This window comes from Carya illinoinensis, chromosome 15 (assembly GCF_018687715.1).
Source record: "Carya illinoinensis cultivar Pawnee chromosome 15, C.illinoinensisPawnee_v1, whole genome shotgun sequence".
Lineage (NCBI taxonomy): Eukaryota > Viridiplantae > Streptophyta > Magnoliopsida > Fagales > Juglandaceae > Carya > Carya illinoinensis.
The window spans coordinates 30,763,116-30,784,347 of record NC_056766.1 but is presented as its reverse complement, the minus strand read 5'-3'; the positions used below and the strand labels follow the sequence as shown (position 1 = coordinate 30,784,347).

Sequence of the window (21,232 nt, the reverse complement as noted above, 5' to 3'; positions counted from 1 at the left end):
ATAGCCACTCAGATATCGGGTTGGATTCTGTCTGAAAATGGTGACTTTCAGACTGGGGGTTTGACGAGGTACATTTATAAATCTTCGATGAGCATGCAATGCCAGAGGCTTGCCCCAGACTTGCAAGCTTGGTGCTTGTACCTGGATGTACTCTTGGGAAGGGAATTCCCAGCCATGTTATATATCAGAGAGGATACAACATTTACAACAGATTCAGTCCATCAGTAGTGTGTACACAGAACTGAAAAGATCAATGGCCCCTTATTTAAAAGCCTACAGATATCCGACTTTTATGATATTACAGGACCATCCTCCAATATATCTCAACATTTGCAACACAACTCTCAAAACTATAGATGATGGAACTATCTAATATCGAATCTCTCCCTCTGTTGGCAAGAAGCCTGAAGTGGTATGATGTAAATATTTATTTCATGTTGAAAAGTGAGGAGCTTGGCAAAAAAATTATTTTTGGTATGCCAAACCCTTGAACAAGACGATACCTAAACCTCCAATTGCTAAAGTTAGAATAAGAGGGATGCTGATGGAATCAACATCAATCAATCTGTTAGTATGATCTACTCTTCCATGTTGTGATCTCTCACCCCTGTATTCATGCAGAAGATTGGTTAGATTGTCCATTTGGTGCATGATTTGACGTTGTCCACGGGCAATTTGTTGTATCTGTTCAGGAAACAATTCCCATAGTCAGAAGCGTTCAGCGGAATATTAAATTGGAGTTGTGATTCAGATACAAACAGTTATGGACAATTATCTTCAATTTTGTATTTGATTATACATCCAGTGCAACATGACTGCCAGCTCTGACTGGGGGCAAGTATGACTTGATGCAATGAATTTTGGATAGATCTGAGTCAATTTAGTTAACATTTAACCAAAATGGTTAAAAATATTCAGACTTGAGTAATGATTAGTTCTCACTGCTCCTGGTTGTCAAAGGATGAAGAGAAGAACAAAAAAAAAACCAACTCTCTAGATGCTTAAAGCTACTCGTCACTGTGCATTATTCCTCGATCAATCATGGTTGGCAATAGAAGTCACTGTTGTATGTTGGCTGATAATCTCTATCAATTTTCTGACGGAAATGAAGCACAAGATAACACCTCAAATGTGGTCATTTCAGAAGGTTATTGAGCTAACATGGACACTCTTGCAGGTTTTGTTTGTACGCTAATTAATAAAATGAACCAAAAAGCTTAAATCCCAAGAGGGTTCTATTATAATTGATTGTCATAATTATTTACCTCCATTCTTCAACAATATTAGGGACTGTTTACATGTCATTCTTATCAGTATTCTTTGATTTCTTATAGCATCTTTGATTTTTCTACCGGTTAAACTGTTTATAATTTTCCTAATATTTTGACACTGGGTGGCTAAAATACTAATAAATGGAACCTCATAAATGCTACACAACAGCCATAGCATAACTATAGAGATGGAGATGAGATTCATTAGGGTACCTCTTCCATTAGTGGGGACTCCCTTGCCAATTGAGAAGAAGATGAAGAATTGGGCAGTAATGACCCCGTCAATGAACCATTCCCCAATCCAGTCGCAAAAAGAGAAGTGGGTCCTGAGCCATTGCATGCTTCAGCCTGCAGAGCAAAGTTTTGCTGACTAGCTGAAACTTTCCTTAAAGAGATCTTTGAATTAAACTCTTCAATACGCGATGTAAACTCGTCCATTCTCTCGTTCAGTGTAGAAATTTGTTCTGAGAGCTGAGTAATGACTCCCTAAAGGAAACCAGAAACAAATTGATCAGTGAAAACTAATGCCACGTTTAGATGCATTAAGGCAGTACAAAGAACAGAACCCAGGGACAAGCAATAAAGGAAACAGAATCCAATCTGAAGGCAAAAATTATATATTTTCACCAAGAGATATGCTCGGTCCACAAATAAATATTAATTTACAAACTGATGTAACTTTGTGTGGTATGCCAGATAAACTAAAGTAGTTTTGTGTGGCACGCCATATTGTAAAGCTCATTTTATTGTAAAGAAAACACGATCTATCACATGCATCAATGGCGGACCTAGGTATACCTTGGGGGGGCATGGCCCAGGGCCTCCACAAAGTTTTTTGAAATTTTAAAATATCCACTAGTTTTTATTTATACTTTTATAAATATAAAAAATGGCCTCCCAAAAGAATTTATAATCCAAAGAATTTCAATATACTTAGATATGTCCCTCTCCAATTTTTTTTTTTTTTTTTTTTGATAGGTAAATTTCCCTCTCCAATTTTTTCCCTATAGTCCCAAAATTTTGTATAATTTCTATATACTATATTTTTTTTTTTTATATAGGTAAACGGTAATATTAATAAGAATAGGCAAAGCCCAAGCATACAAAATGTAATACAAGAGATAAAACCTATCTAGTTCGCTACAAAAGAAAGAAGAAAATCGTGCACATTTTGGCCATTAAAGTCTAACATAATGGCCCAAAGAAGTAAAATAGTGAAAAAAAGGGAGCGAAGCTCCTCTAGTGTCCTCTCCTTATCTTCGAAGGTCTTTTCATTGCGCTCTCGCCAAATGCACCACATGATGCAGATAGGAACCATCTTCCACATTGCTTTAATCTGAGGGAGTCCTCCCAGTATCTCCCAACAAGCCAAAACGTCAACTACTGTAGCAGGCATCACCCAGTTTAACCCAATTCTGCTGAACACTTACACCACAAAGCTCTAGCTGTCTCACAATGTAACAAGAGATGTTCCACTGACTCACTGGCTTTCTTACACATACAACACCAGTCCGCAATAATTATCCGACGCTTCCGGAGGTTGTCGATAGTCAGAATCTTACCCAAGGCTTCCGTCCAGGTGAAAAAGAGTGCTTTGGGAGGCGCCTTATTCCTCCATAATTTTTTCCAAGGGAAGCGAGAGTTTGGTGTGGCTATAAGAAACTTGTAGAAAGAGCTTACCGAGAAAATTCCTTTACTCGCAGGTGTCCACCACAATTTATCTTCCCGCAAGCCATTCAATTTCCAAGAGTAAAGTAGGCTGAAAAAAGGCTCAAAACAATCAACTTCCCAATCTTGAGTTGCTCTACTAAAAATAATGTTCCAATGAATTTGGTCCACTGACCGAATTAAAAGGTCCGCCACCGAAGCATCTGGCTCGCAAGCCACTCGGAACACAACTGGAAAAGCCTCCTTCGATGCCTCCTCCCCACACCAAATGTCCCTCCAGAATTTTATACAAGTATGATCAACAAACACTCCCCATCCTTGTCTGATGTGTTTCCAAAGTCCCACCCCATGAGGCTCAGTCCCCTCTCTAGTACACCAACCCCCCATGTTTTGCCATGCCTGCAATCAACTACTAGTTTCCATAGAGCTTCTGGTTCCATATTGTATCTCCAAAACCATTTTCCAAGAAGTGCCCGGTTAAACCTTCTTAAATTCTTTATCCCCAACCCACCTGATTGGATTGGTTTGCACACCTTATCCCACCTGACTAGGTGGAACTTAAATTCCTCCCCCATCCCATTCCATAAGAAGTCTCTATAAAGTTTTTCAATGCGTGCCGCCACACATGCTGGAATAGGGAATAAAGACAGAAAATAGGTTGGTAAGTTAGAAAGAGTACTTTTAATAAGAGACACAACCGCCTTTCGACAAATACAGTCTCTTCCACCCTGCCAATCTTCTTTCTACTTTCTCAATGACTGAGTCCCAAATGGGTAAGGATCGTGAGGTAGCTCCCAACGGTAATCCCAGATAACTCATGGGGAGAGAAGCAACCCTACAACCAAGTGCGCTAGCCAACTGCTGAGTATCACTGACTCTCCCGACTGGCACTAATTCTGATTTATCAAAATTCACTCTCAGACTGAAGCAGCTTCAAAGCATAAAAGAAGGGCCTTCAAAGCCCTAAGATGTTCATACTCTGCCTCGCAGGAAATTAACGTGTCATCTGCAAAAAGCAAGTGAGAAATAGAGATAAGGCCATTGTTCACGTCACCCACTGGAAATCCAATCATAAAGCCATTAGTCACCAGAGCCGTTAACATCCTACTTAGGGCCTCCATGATGATAACAAAGAGAAGAGGGGGGACAAAGGATCTCCTTGTCTTAAACCTCGGGAACTATTGAAGAAACCCTCCGGGCTGCCATTGATCAAAACTGAGAATTTTGCCATTAAAATACACCATCTGATCTACCTACACTATTTCTCCCCAAAACCACATCTCTACAACAAATACAGTAGGAAGTCCCAATTAACATGATCATAGGCCTTTTCCATATCTAGCTTGCACATAATCCCGATCATACCAGATTTCATTTTACTATCCAGGCATTCATTAGCAATTAACACAGAGTCCAGAATTTGCGACCCCTTACAAAGGCATTTTGGGGTTTTGAAATTATCTTGCTTAAGACTTCCCCTAGTCTATTAGCTAGTACCTTAGACAAGATTTTTTAAATCCCATTAATGAGACTAATGGGTCTAAAATCTTTCACTTCTGAAGCCCCAGATTTCTTTGGAATAAGAGCAATGAACGTAGAATTCGGACTTTTCTTAAATTTTCCCGTGGAGAAAAATTCCTTAAAAACATTCATGGTGTCCTCTTTCACAACCTCCCAACATGTTTGAAAGAATCTCATGGAAAAGCCATCCGGTCCTGTGCTTTATCTTTCCCCATTTTTCTAACAACTTCAAATACCTCATCTTCTTCAAAAGCTCTTTCTAACCAAGATGCTAACTGAAGTTCAATAGAATCAAAACCGAGTCCATCCACAATTGGTCTCCATCCCTCTTGTTCGGAAAATAAATTTTCAAAAAAACTTGCCACATGTTCCCGAATCACATGAGCATCTATGCAATCTCTACCATTGATTTTTAGCATATCAATGGTATTATTTCTCCTATGTGAGTTAGCTGGAAATATTTCATACTTCGGTCCCCTTCTTTTAGCCAAAGGGCTCTTGACTTCTGACGGCAGGAGATCTTTTCTAAAGATAGTATCCTTTCCAATTCAGACCCCAATTCTGCCTTACGCGATAATTCCTCCGGGGTGAGGACTCTAACTTCGGTGATTCTATCAAAGTTCTGGATCTGCTCCAACATGGTTTTCTTTTGTACCCCTACATCTCCAAAGATTTGAGCGTTCCAAAGCGTTAAATTAGTCTTTAAAGCTTTTAGTTTGGCTGCAAAAATATAAGATGGAGTACCCTGAAACTGATAAGTAGACCACCAACTTCTTACCCTATTCACGAAGCCCTCACTTTTGAGCCACATGTTTTCAAACTTGAACAAGCGCCTACCGCCTTGAATACCGCCTCCATCCAATAAAATGGAAAAATGATCTGAACAAAGGCGTGATAATCTCTTTTGACACACCCCTGGATAGTGACACTCCTAGTCCGGCAATATTGGGAATTTGTCCAAACGAGACCATGTCTGGTTATTCGACCAAGTGAAAGGACCACCTATAAGAGGGAGATCCACCAAGTTCAAATCAAAAATGATATCTGAGAATTCGGACATGGCTGAGCTTAGACGACTGTCTCCCGATCTTTCGCTTGGAAACCTAACGATGTTAAAGTCACCGCCTATGCACCAAGGGAGATCCCACCAGCTATGTAAACCTGAAAGTTCTTCCCACATAAGCTTTCTGATGTTATCAATATTTGGCCCATATATACCTGCAAAAGCCCACAAAATATCTTCTACCATCTTAAAAGAGACGGCCACTGAATATTCTCCTATGAACTCCATTTTCTCCACCACCATTTTATCCCACATCACAAGAATACCCCCTGAGGCCCCAATCGACGCTAGATAGATCCAATCTACGTACGGGGAGCTCCATACACTTCTCACTAATTTTCTGGTCACCAATTTTAATTTAGTTTCTTGTAAGCAAACTATATCTGCCCTCCATTCTCGAAGTAAATTTTTTATGCGGAGACACTTATTGAACTCATTCAGCCCCCGGACACTCCAAGACAATTTTTGGCTTCATAAAGAAACAATTGTACCCTTTCCTTTGCTCCGATCACGACTTGAGCTCCCCTCATTCAGAGACCAATTAAGTCTCTTGAGCTCCCTCTGTTTCTTGGATCCAAGTTTCTTTGATTGTGCATGACCCGCCTCTATGGCCGTAAGAAGTGCCATAAACTGATCTTCATAGCCCACACATTTCATTCCTACAACGTGCTGGATGTCCTTTACCTTTTTGAAAACCCAGTCTGACATCTCAAATTCACTGGGTAATAAACAGTTCAGTGGAAAAGGATTCCTATCACCACCATCAGAGTCATCCCCAAAAAACTTAAGTCCTCCCCACTCAATCGCCTGGCCCACATTGTTCTCAACCTCAACAGAAACCAGTTGTGAATCAGGGACCACACTGATAACAGAGTCATCCCCAACCAGTTGCGAAAGCTCTTCACAGTTTGTAGCCCCCCTTCTAAATTCCAAAGTCCTCTCTTCCTCACCTTCCAAACACAGATCCAAATGTTCATCCGAAGCTATGGGGCCCACAGATCCAAATGTTCATCTGAAGCTATGGGGCCCATCATTTGCAGGACACCTTCGAAATGGCTATCGGAAACTAAGGGGGCAACTTCCGAAAACATGTGGGAATCAAGGGACAGATCAACCGCACAAGAGGGGATCTCTAGTTGGGCGTGCGTTGAGTCAAAACTCATTTTCGGGTTATCCTGTGCGTGAGAAATCGAAGGAGTCTCAAACACTACACTGGGGGCCTCCGTCGGTCTGTTCTGTGTCTCAAGATCCGAAAAAAAGGAGAAAAAATACAAGTTTCCAACTTGCTCTGCATCGCGCGCAAGGAGGATTTGCTCTACCAAGGTCGCCGGCGCTGTTTGTTTCACCTGAGGGAGGAACGCCGATGGACCCATCTTTTCCAGACCACTTTCCAACGTCCGTGGGTTGTTTATCGGGTCTTTACCCGCTAGCCTGTTACCCAGAGCCCCGATAGGCCTCCTCTCTCCGTTAGACGGGCCATTGTGTGGAGCTGGGCTCACGTGTTGGGCCCTGGAAGGGCCCAAAGCTTGCGAGCCTGAAAAGCCCTGAGGGGCCTATGACTGGCCTTTGAAAAGGGTCAGCTCTTTAATCAACCCCGACAGGCCTGCTGAATGGCCCAAGCCCACTTCATTAAAAACACCCTCTTGTACACACCATTTTAGTACAGCCATATTAGACTGTAGGACACTCACCTGCTTCTCCATCTCAACAATAGCGTGCAACAGAGTTCCCATTAATGGCCCCGACATTCCCCTGCTATCCGATACACCCTCATGATCTTTACCCACATCAGAAAGATCTCCTGCCAATTCTGTGATTTTTGGCGCTCGAGATAGCGCCTCCTTGTACGAGATATTACAGTGCCCTTGCGGCGGAGGTAAGGCCCTCCCTGCACTTCTTCCTCTGTTTTTTCCTCCCGGAACAACGTGCACTACCGATAGTTCTGCAGCATCTCCCCAAAATTCCTCCAACCTTCTCCCTTGCTTCCTTCAGGTATAACAATCAGCCCTCGGCGTTTTACTTGACCAAATTCCGAAATGGAGACAAATCTCCCATAAGAGTTCCTCTGCCTCTGGATCACCAAAACCTAAGGCCCTCTTCTCCTTGTTTTGATGAAAGTTGCAGGTCCTTCATCAGCTATGCCTTCTTTAAACATGGCAACCAACCATCCCATAGAGGCTTGATCTAAAGAGATGTAGTTCACTGCCCGACAACTACTCTCAGTGCATCTCCACCACCACTCATTCAACTTAAACTCAAAGCATTTCTGATCTATAATGACATTCCTAATCGATTCCATAATTAAAGCCACACTAGAACAAGCAGAAAAACTAACAAAAACGTGAAAGAAGACCAAAAGGTCATCCTCGACGAGAAGCGCCAGAGATGAGAGAGCGGGAGGAAAGGGGTGTACGAAGAGAAATCATGGAAAATCAAGTAGTTCTATATACTATCTATTTTTAGGAATGTGTCCTCACCAAAATTAAATTAAAATTATGTTTAGGAGAAACAATAATTTTATTAATATGGATCCCAAAGTTTTTTGTTAAACAATATTAGACTTCTTAATATGGAATCTAAAGTGAAAATACAAGAAAAATCATTTAAAGTTGATTATCTATATGAAAAATAGTTGAAAAGTTTTATCTTCTAGATTTCATTGAGTAAGAAGAAATTTATTTAAGGTCTCGATTATAACATTATATGCTTAATGTGACATGAAAATATCTAAATTTTATATGACACTTGATAAACTAGCTTATATACTAGAATGAAAGATAACATTCTAAAAGATCACTTGATAGTTTTTACGAAAATAAATTCTAAATATTTCATTACAAAAATAATAATGGATTAATATTATTCCATGAAACATTATCGTCAAAAATCTGAAATATGTATTAAGTTGTGTTTTTATTATTTTATTTCTATGTATATGTAGCAAATACTAAGATAATTTTATATATAGTTATATTTTTATAATTTTTAATATCTTACATAAATGTGTCATACGGTAAAAAAGTCGGCCCCTCCTAAAAACATTGCTGGTTCCGCCACTGACATCAATACATGCAAGTTTGTAAACTGTATTCTTAAAAATTCTCTTGGTAGACCTAGCATTTTTCTTTTACCAATGATGTGAGTGGATGGTGATGTGTCTTGCACCTCCCCTATCTCCTCTATCCTATAAAAATTGAAATAATTCTATAAGCTTGTCCCTACTTCTCTTTAGCTCCCAGCCAAAAAAAAAAAAAAAAAAAAAGCAATGATAATTCTAAACGTAGACATATACTCACTTGATTTGTGAGTGCCGCAGGTGATTCTAGGGTTCTCCCATCAAACCTTCTATTGTTAACAGTGAGCTTTGTCAGCTTGGGCAGGTTCTTCTTGTCCCGTTGATTTGAGTACGAGTGTGATATACCTCTGTCCAAAATGTATCAGCAATTTGAGAGGAGATCTCACCTTTTTCATGAACTTATAAATAGTTGTAAGATTTTTTCTTTTTTTGAGCAATAAACTGATGATATATGAGTCGAATGAATGTGGGGGGAAACATGTGAGTTTTTAAAAGCATGTTACTATTTTAGCTTATTCAATTTTCTAGTGCCTTCCCATATCGGATTGCAGATGTATAAAATCATCACTAGAACTAGATAGTACCGATTGAGATACTTCATTCTCCTATCTGCAGAAGCTCGAGAAAGGGCTTCTTTAGGGCTCGAAACCAAATCATCATCTATGCTGAGTTTTGTCTTCAAATCATCTGGCAGTGCCTGAAATTCATCAGATCAGGATTATGAACAAGTCAACTATCTGCAAGCTCAGTTGGAAGAGTAATACCATAACATCATTAACAAGCTTTTCCAGCTGAATTTGTTCTATGTATGTTCGAGGCACGTATGAACCGTCCAAACCCAGCTGCTCTGCAAGATCTCTAACATGTAAACGATCTCTTCCCTGCACCTTTACACCCAAAAAAAAAAAAAAAAAAAAAAAAAAAAAAAAGGTTGTAAGTGCTATGCTTTGATGATTAACCTGATAAGCTAATTGTGAAAATTTGTATAGGAAATCCCAAAGCTCAGTGTGCACGCGCGCACACACACATATACATCCAATTCTACTAAAAGAATGGGATTCAGCACCAGAGAATCTCAATATTGCCTGGTAACTGGTAAATGATTTCTAACAATGATGGTCATAAAAAATAATCTGGCATGTGTGTGTGTGTGTGTGTGTGAGAGAGAGAGAGAGAGAGAGAGAGAGGGATGCATTGGATTGGCTATCAACATAGCCATGTAAACCCATGGACTTAAAAACCCAGATTAGGCAAGTGCAATCATCCACAAGTCCAGGGCTAACAATTGTATGTGACGTGATTGTTACTTGAAGACATGAAATATTTACTAACAAAAGCAATTGAAGTAGAATAATAATTGGATGGTCATTGGGTACAACACAAAAGAACCTGAAGCGAATAAGGAACGAAATTAGAGCAATAAACTCTGAATCAACTGCAACAAATGAATGAAGTAAAGGGTAGAACACCTGAACATATTTCCGATTAAGTTGTTCTAGCCAATCAATTTTCACGCACACCCTTTCATCAGAGAAGACATGGCTGCTCCGTTTCAGGATAGTAGCAATTGTATACCCCAAGGCCATGAGCCCCCCAAGAAGGCGAACACTAACTTCAAAAGTGATTCTAGGTGATATAATAAATGGAGTATCCGTAACCCATTCCTGGAAACAAGAAGCACAAAACAGTCAGAAATCTAAAGTTTCCTACATTTTACAATCCTCACAAGTCCCTTGGAAAATCTTATGTAGCTAGAACATCTCAGAAAATTCGATCTGCCACTAAAGGAGATAATCCCTTTACACTATTTGCATGTTCATATTCAGTTATATTACAGATTCATAAGTCCATTAAAAACACCCCGATACAAAAGTACAGGGCTCAAGCTCCTGAGTTGCAATGTTAAACCTTAGCATCTAAATGTCTGGTATCCAATTTTTTTGCATAGGTCCTTCTGCAAATAGATCCAAAAAGTTTATAGAACTTCTCGTTGGCTGTTAGCAGTAGCAAATATTAAACAATACAAAAATTCATTAAAGTTATGAGTTCATTATTCAAACACCAAAATTCACTAAAGTTACGAGTTCATTATTCAAACACCAATCTATATAGTCTTTTTAGTAGGAAGAGAGAGATCAATACCAAGCTGTTGTTAATAAAAAAAAAATTCTATATTATGTAAATCATCCAAAACAAGCGCTTGTAGGAGCGAGAGGGGGGGGGGGGAGTGGTGGAGAGGGGGAAACTACAATAATTTTTAGGACTTCTTCAAGGCTATTAAGGAATAAACACAAAACACAAATCACTCCTGTACTAAATAGGCTTGAGTTTTCAATTATTTTCAATTCCCCTACCTCGAACATAAGATTGTACTTGCCATCCCTGTTCCTCATCCTCAGATATGATTGACATGCTTCAGGATCTTCACCTGGTGGTAACAGAAATATGTCATATGTTTCCTCTCTAGTTTCTTTAGGTTCTTCAGGAAAAATAGCCTTGATTTGATCCACTGTCACTGCCCTTGTTGACTACAATAATAGAAAGCACTCTGTGCAAGAGTTAGATTAAACAAACAAAATCATGACGCACTTGAAACAAATAAATCATAAACCTGTGGGTTGGTTAACGAAAGATTCACCTTCAGTATGTAAGTAGGGTTCTGAAACCCACTGAAAGGATTAAACTTATTGATGATTCTTATATGTGCAGTTTGGAGATCTGGCTCAATAAAAGCTTTGTACATGGGATATACCTGTGTAGAAAACAAATTGATGAAAATATTATAGATGCTTTAAAAGCTAATTCTTAGTTACTGAGGGCAATCATTCAAATTCCTTAGGTAAAACATCTAACACAGGATCAGTGAAAACACCGTTTCAGAGATTTGATGAATGATTGCTTCAGGCTCTTGGCCAGCACGTTGAATGTCTCGTAAAACTCGTTTGACAAGGTCAAAATGAACTCCACCAGTAACAGAGACACGGAGATCTAGCATAGGTCTCAACCTTTCACTTAAGGCGAAGATGCCTTCAATAATCACAATGCGAGAGCTAGGGACTTCAACTGTCCTATAAGAAGCATCAACACAACTAAGCAATGAGAAAAAAGCTATACATATCTGATTGAGTAGGTTTAAAATTATGCAGGCTTGAGATACTTCAAGTAAAACACTAAATAACCTTTACAACAGGAGGGACATCTTTAGTTTTTATTTCCATTCTTTCTGTCATATTTCCTTCTATGTGTTGGCAAGAATAAGTGGAGATGGCATGGTCCCTAGACAACATTTCAATGAGAAAGAGGATGGAGAGCTACACAACCTGTAACCTATGCGAGAGCTAGTCTTGAAATCATATATTGGGACCTGAGCAGGTTTCCCTGCTTTTAAATCACGTATATTCTCAAGCAATGTATCATAATCTGTCAAGCGTGGGTCTGTTACAAAACATGACAACCATTAGAGCCCGGATGCATTCTTCTCTCATCTTGAATCACTAACTTTCATGATAAGCAAATAATAATATCTGGAGAGAAAAACAAGAAGCAAAAAGAATTATAAAATTCAGAACTGCAATAAGAAAAAATGAATATCATTTGTGACAAGAATATGATCTTTTAAATCACAAATTGCCCCCAAATACTTGGTTGGTGTGAAGAGTTGTATTTGATCATTAATAGATATTTCAAAACGCTCACAATTTCAATGGTCTGCAGCATATTTCACCAAATGTATTTAAGAAAATTTTTAAATCAAATGAATCTCAACACATTTTTTCTGAAATAACATGATAATAGAATAAAATCCATTTACCAAAAAGTTGCAAAGATGAAGGTGATAGCCATAGACCCAGGTGAATGAGAGTGGAAGTATGGGCCAAAAGAAGGTGGAGTGAGGAGTGAGAAACATGATTTAAGATCAATTATGCAAGTTTTATACAGATGTAACCACTTAGGTTTTAGAGTAAGCTCACAGCAAGCAGATTAACAAAATCAATCATCTCAGCAATCTCATGCATTATCACAGGCACTTACTGCTGAATCAAATACAGATCCTCCAGATCACACAGACAGACTTGACTTTCCATATGTGTTATATTGTCCTTCTATTGCTTTGATTACATTTATTCTGATATCACTCAACTTATGGGATCTTCGTAGAGCACACTTGTATATATATGTACCTCTGCCACTCAATGTAATAAGATAGTGAAGAAAATCTACAATTCCAGCAGTCCTCTATTTTCAATGCTTTCTCTAGGCAGATACTAATCTGAGAGATTCTGAATAGCCACGGTAGGCTTGGAGAGACCCTGACAACGTTTAATGTGTATGTTGTGTAACAGTATTCTTTGTCGATGTCCACTAAATTATTAAGTCCTAACAGTCAACTCAACCAGTCATTCGGGAGGTCCTCAACCAGATATAAAAACAGTATGGCATACAATCGACTTTCATTCACTCAGTCGTCTCCTCCTAGGAAATATGATTGAAAGAAAATGTAATTGCTTGACAGTCGAGAGAAAAATTACTGCCTATATAGTATGCAACAAATACACAGAAGTAATATATGTTGATTGCTCTTGGCATAAAAATTTAAGAAAAACTAAAGGAAAATTTCATTTTACCATCAAAGTTCCCATCAATAATTCGGCTAGAGTCATTGTAGCTGTCCATTGTTATGACAGCAATGCTGGGCATAAAGCTGAGCACCTTCTCAGTGAACACAGTCTTCCCAGCTCCAGAAGGACCTGCAACTCCTACTAGTATTATCCCTTCATTATTTTGAGCCAGCAACTGGCTTGCACGAATTACAATGAAGAAACCTTTCTCAAACGACAGTGGATCTTGGATTGGGACAATTTCGTGGCGGTCAGAGTCCTTTCTTTTAACCAGTTGGACCTGATCCCGCAATAGACCAAAACGTCGCCGAGGCGATTCAGCACCAAGAGAAGGATCTTGAGCCATCTAAAAGAAAAAATATATTTTTTCCAAGTTGCGAAAAGAAAGAATAATAAGTATCGATAACAAAACAGTTAAACATACACAATTCAACAGCCCTTTTTTTTTTTTTATAAGTAACACAATTCAACAGCCATTGGGATTGAATAACTTCCACCTCTACTGGAATTTTATCTATGGCAAAGATATAAAAGCTTAAAATTGAACATTGGCATGCATGCTTATCAGTGTACATTAGTATAGAGTACGCATGAAGCATCCACTTGCACCTGCATCACCAACTAGTCAGAGTTCTTCTGGTCCTAAAGGCTGGGATTGGTGAACACCGCTTTTACCACTAGATTGCAGGTTCAAGGAAACATGTACATTGAGAACAGCAAGAGCACTAACATGTTTTAAAGAAAGAAAAAAAAAAAAAAAAAAAAAAAAAAAAGAGTTTGTGAATTTAATGGATATTTTTTCACAAGTCCCTTTGAATTAATAGAAAAGAAATTGAATCTTTCAATTAAAATTTTCAATAGGTGCCAAGAAATTAATGATCTAAACAAAACTCGTATCAACCACTTCGAGAAGATGCATACATACAGGCATCAGAGTTCGTAGTGTACATTAAAAAATTAAGACAGACAACACTAATATGTCTTAGCGAATCCATAAAAGTGTCAACAACTAATCCAAAAAAGTTTTCAGAAAGCACATTATATTACTTAGTATCACTCGGATTACATAAATTCTCCACAAGACAGCAAAAACAGTAAAATTTATATGACGAGAAAAACAGCAAAACCCAGTCAAATATCTGATTCATATAAAGAGATTTACAACCGCCTGCATGCACATATAGATTCCAATAAAAAAAAAAGGTTTTTTGTTCCACTGAAATACACAGCTTAAAACCAACTCGTCTATTCACACACACACACACACACACAAACATACCCAGAGATAGTTTTCGAATGAGAATTTTGGAAACAACCACATCAATGTCACTGATGTTAAGAAAACATTAAAAAGAAGTTGGGCATAAATAAACTATTAAATTAACGGACATTAAGAAAATGATTTATCCAAAAAGAGACAGAATAAATGAGAACAGGAAATTAGTAAGAAGCAGAGTCAGAAAACTGTTAAACCAGTGTATTCTGTAGAATCGATCAAACTTTGGGAAAGAGGAGCCAATCCAACAGCAATAAAATTGAATCTAGACTTGCCCAGAACAAGCATCCACAAAATAACAACAAACCGGAACTCACATAAAGCAAATAACTATGATTGCTACAAAGCATATAAACCTCTTTAAACTGCTAAATTCGTTTTTCCTCTTTGAGTTTCTGGAGCTTCTTTGAATCAAATCGGACGGTTGGTTCTGGAAATTTTCATGGTGGTCATGGGATTAGTACGAATCTATGATTCTTCTGGGGAGGGAGGGAGAGGAAGGAAGACCACTTGGCGGGATATTATTCGTCAGAACATGTTATGTGCGACGGTTCGAGACCCCCACTATCTGATGTTTGTCTAATGGTGCTATGCTGTGTCGTTTCTTTTTGTTTTTATTCCGTTGACCGAGTCCTTGTAAGTGGGCCGAGAGGCTTGTGGGTAGTTATTGAGTCCCTGTGGTCCGTTTGAGTCAGTAGTTTCAGTCCGTATTTACTGGGCAATGCCCACGTCGTGTAATGGTCAGTCATCACTTAGCCTAGTTAAGTTTGCTATTATTCAATCAAAAAAGCACCGATGCATTTATTCAAATTATAGAATATCAAAAGGAGGCCTGGTAACCTCGAATTACCATAAACAATTCAGTCACTTTGATTACATAATTTTACAGATATAATAGTGATATTCAGAGCCTTGGTTCTATGACAATAGCCGAAGGTACTAGGCATGCGCAAATGACTGAAGATTTGGCAGCACTGAAAGGAGAGAACTCCCACCTGTGTGAAGAACAGGAGCGACAGAAGGAGATGTTAGCCTCAGTACTTCAACAGATCAAAAATTTGGCATCTAGCTATGAGGCTTTAGCAGCACATCACAATTCTGGGGAAGGTTCTTCCAACTCTAAAGTCAATAACAATCCTCTATTTGAGGAAAATGGGAGAATTCAAGCTAGGTCCTTAAGGTTGGATTTCTCTAAATTTGATGGTACTAATCCAGATGAATGGATTCAAAAGGCATAACAATTTTTTGAGTATTACAAAACAGCTAATGACCAAAGGCTTCAAATAACCTTTTTCCATATGGAGGGAAAGGAAAAATATAGTTGCAAGCACAATTGTATACTAATCTGTGCACCAATATGATGTGATTGGTTAAATAATAGATTTTATTGAAAACAGTGTTAATTTAAATTTTAAGTATGAATAAATCAGTATTGGTACACAAATTAGTACGCGATTGTGCTTGTATGTAGCAAAACTCGGAGGGAAATGCCCTATCATGATATAATTGGTTAAAGGAGTCCAGCCCAATCCAATCTTGGGATGATTTTATTGCAGCCTTAGAAATGAGATTTGGACCCTTGGCCTATGAGGATCTTGTAGGGCAATTTACTAAATTAAGGCAAAATGGGACTGTAGAAACATATCAGACACAATTTGAAATACTATCTAATAAAATACCTGGATTATTTGAAGAGTTTTGAATTAGTACCTTTCTCAGTGGCCTTAGGGATGATTTGAGGATCACTGTCACCATGTTGAAGCCATCTACACTCTCAGCAGCCTTCGGTTTGGCTAAGTTACAGGAGGAAGAAGTGCTTAGGCATGTAAGATCAAACCCAAACAAGTTCTAAAATTACCAAAACACCAACCTACACAACCAACCTAGATTGCCTACACTAGGCCTGGGCTCCGACTCCGACGGAGTCGGAATCGCCAATTCCGAACTCCGACTCCGACTGGAGTCGGAAACTGAATTTCACTCCGACTCCGACTCCGACGAGGAGTCGGAGTCCGATCCCGATCGGAGTTCGGAGTTCCGATGGCTTCCGATCGAAATCGGGCTCCGACCTCCGCCCGATTCCGATTCCGATTTTTTTTTTAAATGATATATAGATATATATATATATATATATATATATATATATATATATATATATATATGTATGTATATAATACATATTACATCTTTAAGAAACTCTTATACAATTGTCCAAAACATTGATAATAGTTTAAATGCTATTCCGAACATCTTCCAATACCAAAATAAAAACATCTTCCAATACAGAGGTGCTCCAAAACATCTTTCAATATATCGTGGTTTGTCGTTGACTCGTTGGTGATACCTAAAATTAAAATAAAAAGTCACAATCAATAAAAAGAAAAAAAATGATTCATAAAAAAAATGATTCAGAAAAAAATGATTATCATTTCTCACCAATATTTTTTAATCGCGAGTTTATCAGCTTAGCCACACTCCAAGTATCAATCATCGGCAAGTATGCTAGGGTTCACAATTATATCTATGAAATCATAAAAAGTATAAGGTTAATAGATTTATGAAATCATAAAAAGAATTAAATAAATCAATTGAAATACTCAAACAAAGTTACCTGATTCAAGCTTATAGCTATCAGCATCAAAGCCAATGGTATCTAGTCCAATGGGCGTATCACTCAACCAATTCTGTGTACAAACGAGGGCCTCCACAGTTGACGGTGACAATGAACTCCGGTAAGAATCCAATACTCGACCTCCAGTACTAAATGCTGACTCAGAGGCAACTGTGGTGATTGGAATGGCCATCACATCTCGGGCAATACGAGAAAGGATCTGATACTTGGTGGAATTAACATTCCACCAAGTTAAAAGCTGAAATGACTCGCTAGGTGCCTCGACCTCTTCCATAAAATACCGTTCAATCTCAGAAGTACACTGCATAATATTCCTCGTTGCAACGAGCTGATGATACTGATTCACATATTATAACCTCGACGAGGTGGATTTAATGAGTCATCTGAGCTACGGTCATCGAATAGAGGTGTCGGCCTCGAGTGTGAGGTGCCCGCTGCGGATGAAGGCTGACCATTATTGTTGTAGTGAGAATATAAGTCATCAAGATCCCTTTTAAGTGATGTAATAAACCATGCAGCCTTCACTGCCCCCATTGTGGAATTTGCCCAAAATTCTATCAAGGCCAACTTATATCGAGGGTCAAGGATCACAGCCACAAAAAGTAATCTATTTATTTTCTCAACATCCCCCTAATATTTATCATATTTGGCCTGCATCCTCATAGCCATACCAGATAATAATCCACATGAACCCGTACAACCTTCTTACAAGTGGTAGTGAAGCTCTGAAAGCTCGCTGAAGAATAAGTTTGCAGTTGTATATGCGGATCCAGATATCCGCATAGTCATATCATAAAAAACTTGTAAAAATCTCACAAAATGCCCCACACTAGTCCAATCATGTGTGTCTGGCGCACCGAGCCCCTTTCCTGCAGGCTCCAACAAAGCATACTTAAGTGCCCCATCCTCGACCTTCATCCGCTCGAATGCTCTTTGGTACCTTTGTGCCACATCCAACATAAGGTATGTTGAGTTCCATCGAGTCGGAACATCCAAACACAATGTCTTAGAACATGAAATTCCAAGCTGGCTTGCTATTGCCTTGAACTTTGACAGCCTTTGAGGGGAAGCCCTCACATACCGCACAATGTTGCGGACTCTGGTAATGGAATCATCAACCTCTTTTAACCCCTCACTGACAATAAGGTTGAGGATATGAGCACAACATTGAACATGAATAAATTTGTGGTTGCGGATGACATCAGCTTTCATACTCGTATTCCTCTTGAACCATTCAATTGCGGTGTCATTGGCACTGGCATTGTCAACTACAATACATAAAACCTTTTGAATTCCCCAATCCTTCAAACAATCATCCATCAGTGCCCCAATTGATGCTCCCTTATGATCAATAATTTCTTTGAACCCAATAATCCGTTTTCTCAAATTCCATTCACTATCAATGTAGTGCGCTGTGATACACATGTAGGAAATATTCTGTATGGAAGTCCATGTGTCAGTCGTAAATGACACTCTCTGGCTAGTGGTAGTGAACATCTTCTTCATCTCTGCCTTCTCTTTTGCATGCTTCTTCATACAATCCTGCATCACCATATACCGTGATGACAATGGAAATCGTGGCTCAATAGTCTTGACAAACTTTCGGAAGCCTCTTTTATTGACTGTGGTAAAAGGCATCTCATCTTCAATTATCATCTCTGCAAGCATATCCCTCACCAATTTCTCACTGTATTGAGGGATGACCATTTTCTTAATCTGTGTACCATTAGTGCCCGTAGAAGCTTCGTAACTGAGCTTGGTCTGATCAGTGGCTGCCTCTCCCTTCGACATTTTATATCGCTGGCAACCTTGGAGATGGGCTATTAAGACAGCGGTGCCGTGCTTCTTTGAATGACATTTGCAGAGTTGCCCACAGTGGTGGCATTGGGCCTGTGGGTTCTCAGGATTACCAGGAATCCTGGTAAAATGCTCCCATGTCCAAGACCTTTTTCTAGTATTTCGTGGTTGAGATGGAGTTGTAGATGGAGGTGGTAGATCCCCAATACCCATCTCCTCATACTCATTAAACTCATCCTCATTTTCTATGTCTACTGGAATTGAGAATCGGCTACTTGCACAAGAAGTAGCTGCTTTAGAAGTGGGTCTAGATCTCGGTGTCAGTGACGGGATCGTGGGGCTTGGATTCCCTTCTGACCTTCCACTAGGTGAAGCCTCCATATCTATCAAAAATAAAATAAAAGAAATAGTTAATATAAATAGAAAAATAGAAGAAGAATGACACTTTCAACCAAAAGGAATCTATGCAACAGAAAACCATATTATGTATTCTCCCATATCTTAACGCACTACATGGTAGAAAATAGAAATATATTAGTATTCGTAAAAAACTTTGGTGTTTTTAGCACACTTAATGCTTATTGTTAAGATACAAATAGATATACTGGTCTAATTGAAGCTTTTATTAATATTTTAGAAATATGTTATTTTCTGTCAATGGGAAGGTTGAGAATTCTGAAGAAGATGAAGATCATCCTTAATATGCATGCAGCAATTAAAAAACCGCAAATTAAATGATCTTCTTGATGCATTGGACTTCAATCAAGTTGTTATTTTTGTCAAAAGTGTTCACAGAGCAGCTGAGCTGAACAAGTTACTTGAGGAGTGTAACTTGTAATGGCTGGTATTAATGAATCTGTCAAAGAAATAATTTGTAATGGCTGGTTCTAGAATCTGTTTACTTCCCTTATATATACCATACATACGCTGCTTTGTATGACAATCCAAAAAGAAATAAAACAAATAAATATCAATCTTTTCTACAAGCTTTGGAAGAACTCAAATGTAGAAGTCTTCCTAATTCATCTAGCCTTTTCTCACAACTTATCCATTCAACTAAATATCACATTTTCATATCTAACAGTACTATTAGAGCTCAAATTCGATCAATTTTGGGCGAAGGGCATCATGGCTTCTAGTTCAAGATGATGACAGTACTAGTTTTTCAATATCAAGATTTATGAGAGGTGATTGAAGGAGTTGCAAATCATACTAAAGGAAGTCCTCTCTCTACAAGTCAAATGTCAAAACAAAAGGAACTTAAACAAAAGGATGGATGGCAAAACTCTTTTTGTTCTCCAACAAGCACTAATTGATACAGCCTTTCCAAAAATTATGACAGTTAAATCATCAAAGCAGGCTTGGGATATGTTGTAGGAGAAGTTCCAAGGTAACACACCAAAGTATGAACTATCAAACTCCAAATTTTGATAAGAGAATTGGAGAATTTTATAATGAAAGATCCTGAGTTGCTAAAGACGTCTAAGGATGATGGAGGTTCGTAAAATGGATGAGAGCTTACAGAGAAAAAATATATGATCAAAGATTGTTACAAAAGATATTAACCGACATGACAGAAAAATATGACTTGTTGTAGCTGCAATTGGAGAGTCTAAGTACTTATCATCTATGTTGATCGCATAACTGATAGTTTCTCTACAAGTAAATGAGCAATGATCCAATAGGTGTTCCAAAGTCTCATTAGAGAATGCCTTTCAATTTAAGCTCAACATAGAAACTTAGATATCATGCAAAGTGGGAAGAGAATTTTAAAAGAATTCTAACAGAGGATTGATATCTTACAAGGAAGAAAATATGAAAATGAAGGAAAAGAAAAGAGATCATCCATCTTATGGCATTTGCAAGAAGACAAGTCATCTCAAAAAAGATTGTTGGTATCATGGAAAGCCTTGGTGTAGAAATTGTAAAATGTTTGGGAATACTGAACAAGTTTGCCACTTCAAAGATACTCATCAAGCAAATTTTTTGAAGAAGAAGATAAGGATCATATGTTCTATACATGCCAAGTTGCTTCTAAGAAGTAACATGAAAAGTAACATTTAGACAGTGGATGCAGAAACCATGTGACGCTTGATGAAAGTATTTGTATTGGCTTAAGCCAGCACCTCAAGCTTGGTACATTAAAATTGATAAATATTTTAGTGACCATAGTTTCAGGAGGATCAAAAATGATCAACCAATGCTCTACATCAAGACCCAAGATCACATAGATATTCTAGTTGTTTCTATATATGTTGATGATCTAATTTTCAAAATAAATAATTATAACCATCAATGATTGAAGAATA

The 21,232-nt window shown here is 38.3% G+C and overlaps 1 protein-coding gene across 1 annotated transcript; it reads right to left on the bottom strand.

Annotated features, from left to right (window-relative positions):
• Positions 1–148: 148 nt before the first annotated feature.
• Positions 149–15,081, bottom strand: LOC122296471 (inorganic pyrophosphatase TTM1-like). Its single transcript, XM_043106220.1, has 12 exons — positions 14,851–15,081; positions 13,225–13,564; positions 11,920–12,034; positions 11,472–11,667; positions 11,238–11,351; positions 10,954–11,127; positions 10,069–10,263; positions 9,364–9,486; positions 9,184–9,296; positions 8,820–8,946; positions 1,485–1,757; positions 149–684 (listed from the first exon to the last, which is right to left on the bottom strand). The coding sequence occupies exons 2-12, from the start codon at positions 13,562–13,564 to the stop codon at positions 466–468; spliced, it is 1,989 nt and encodes a 662-aa protein (XP_042962154.1). The 5' UTR covers positions 14,851–15,081; the 3' UTR covers positions 149–465.
• Positions 15,082–21,232: the final 6,151 nt, after the last annotated feature.

What these genes read in the sequence shown, in the direction of transcription:
- LOC122296471 (XM_043106220.1), bottom strand. Translation starts at nt 13,564, where the DNA reads ATGGCTCAAGATCCTTCTCTTGGTGCTGAATCGCCTCGGCGACGTTTT. An exon ending in TATTGATGGGAACTTTGATG is followed by an intron (nt 12,035 to 13,224) that starts GTAAAATGAAAT and finishes GTTTTGTAACAG; the next exon opens with ACCCACGCTTGACAGATTAT. An exon ending in CTGCGGCACTCACAAATCAA is followed by an intron (nt 1,758 to 8,819) that starts GTGAGTATATGT and finishes GGTTTCCTTTAG; the next exon opens with GGAGTCATTACTCAGCTCTC.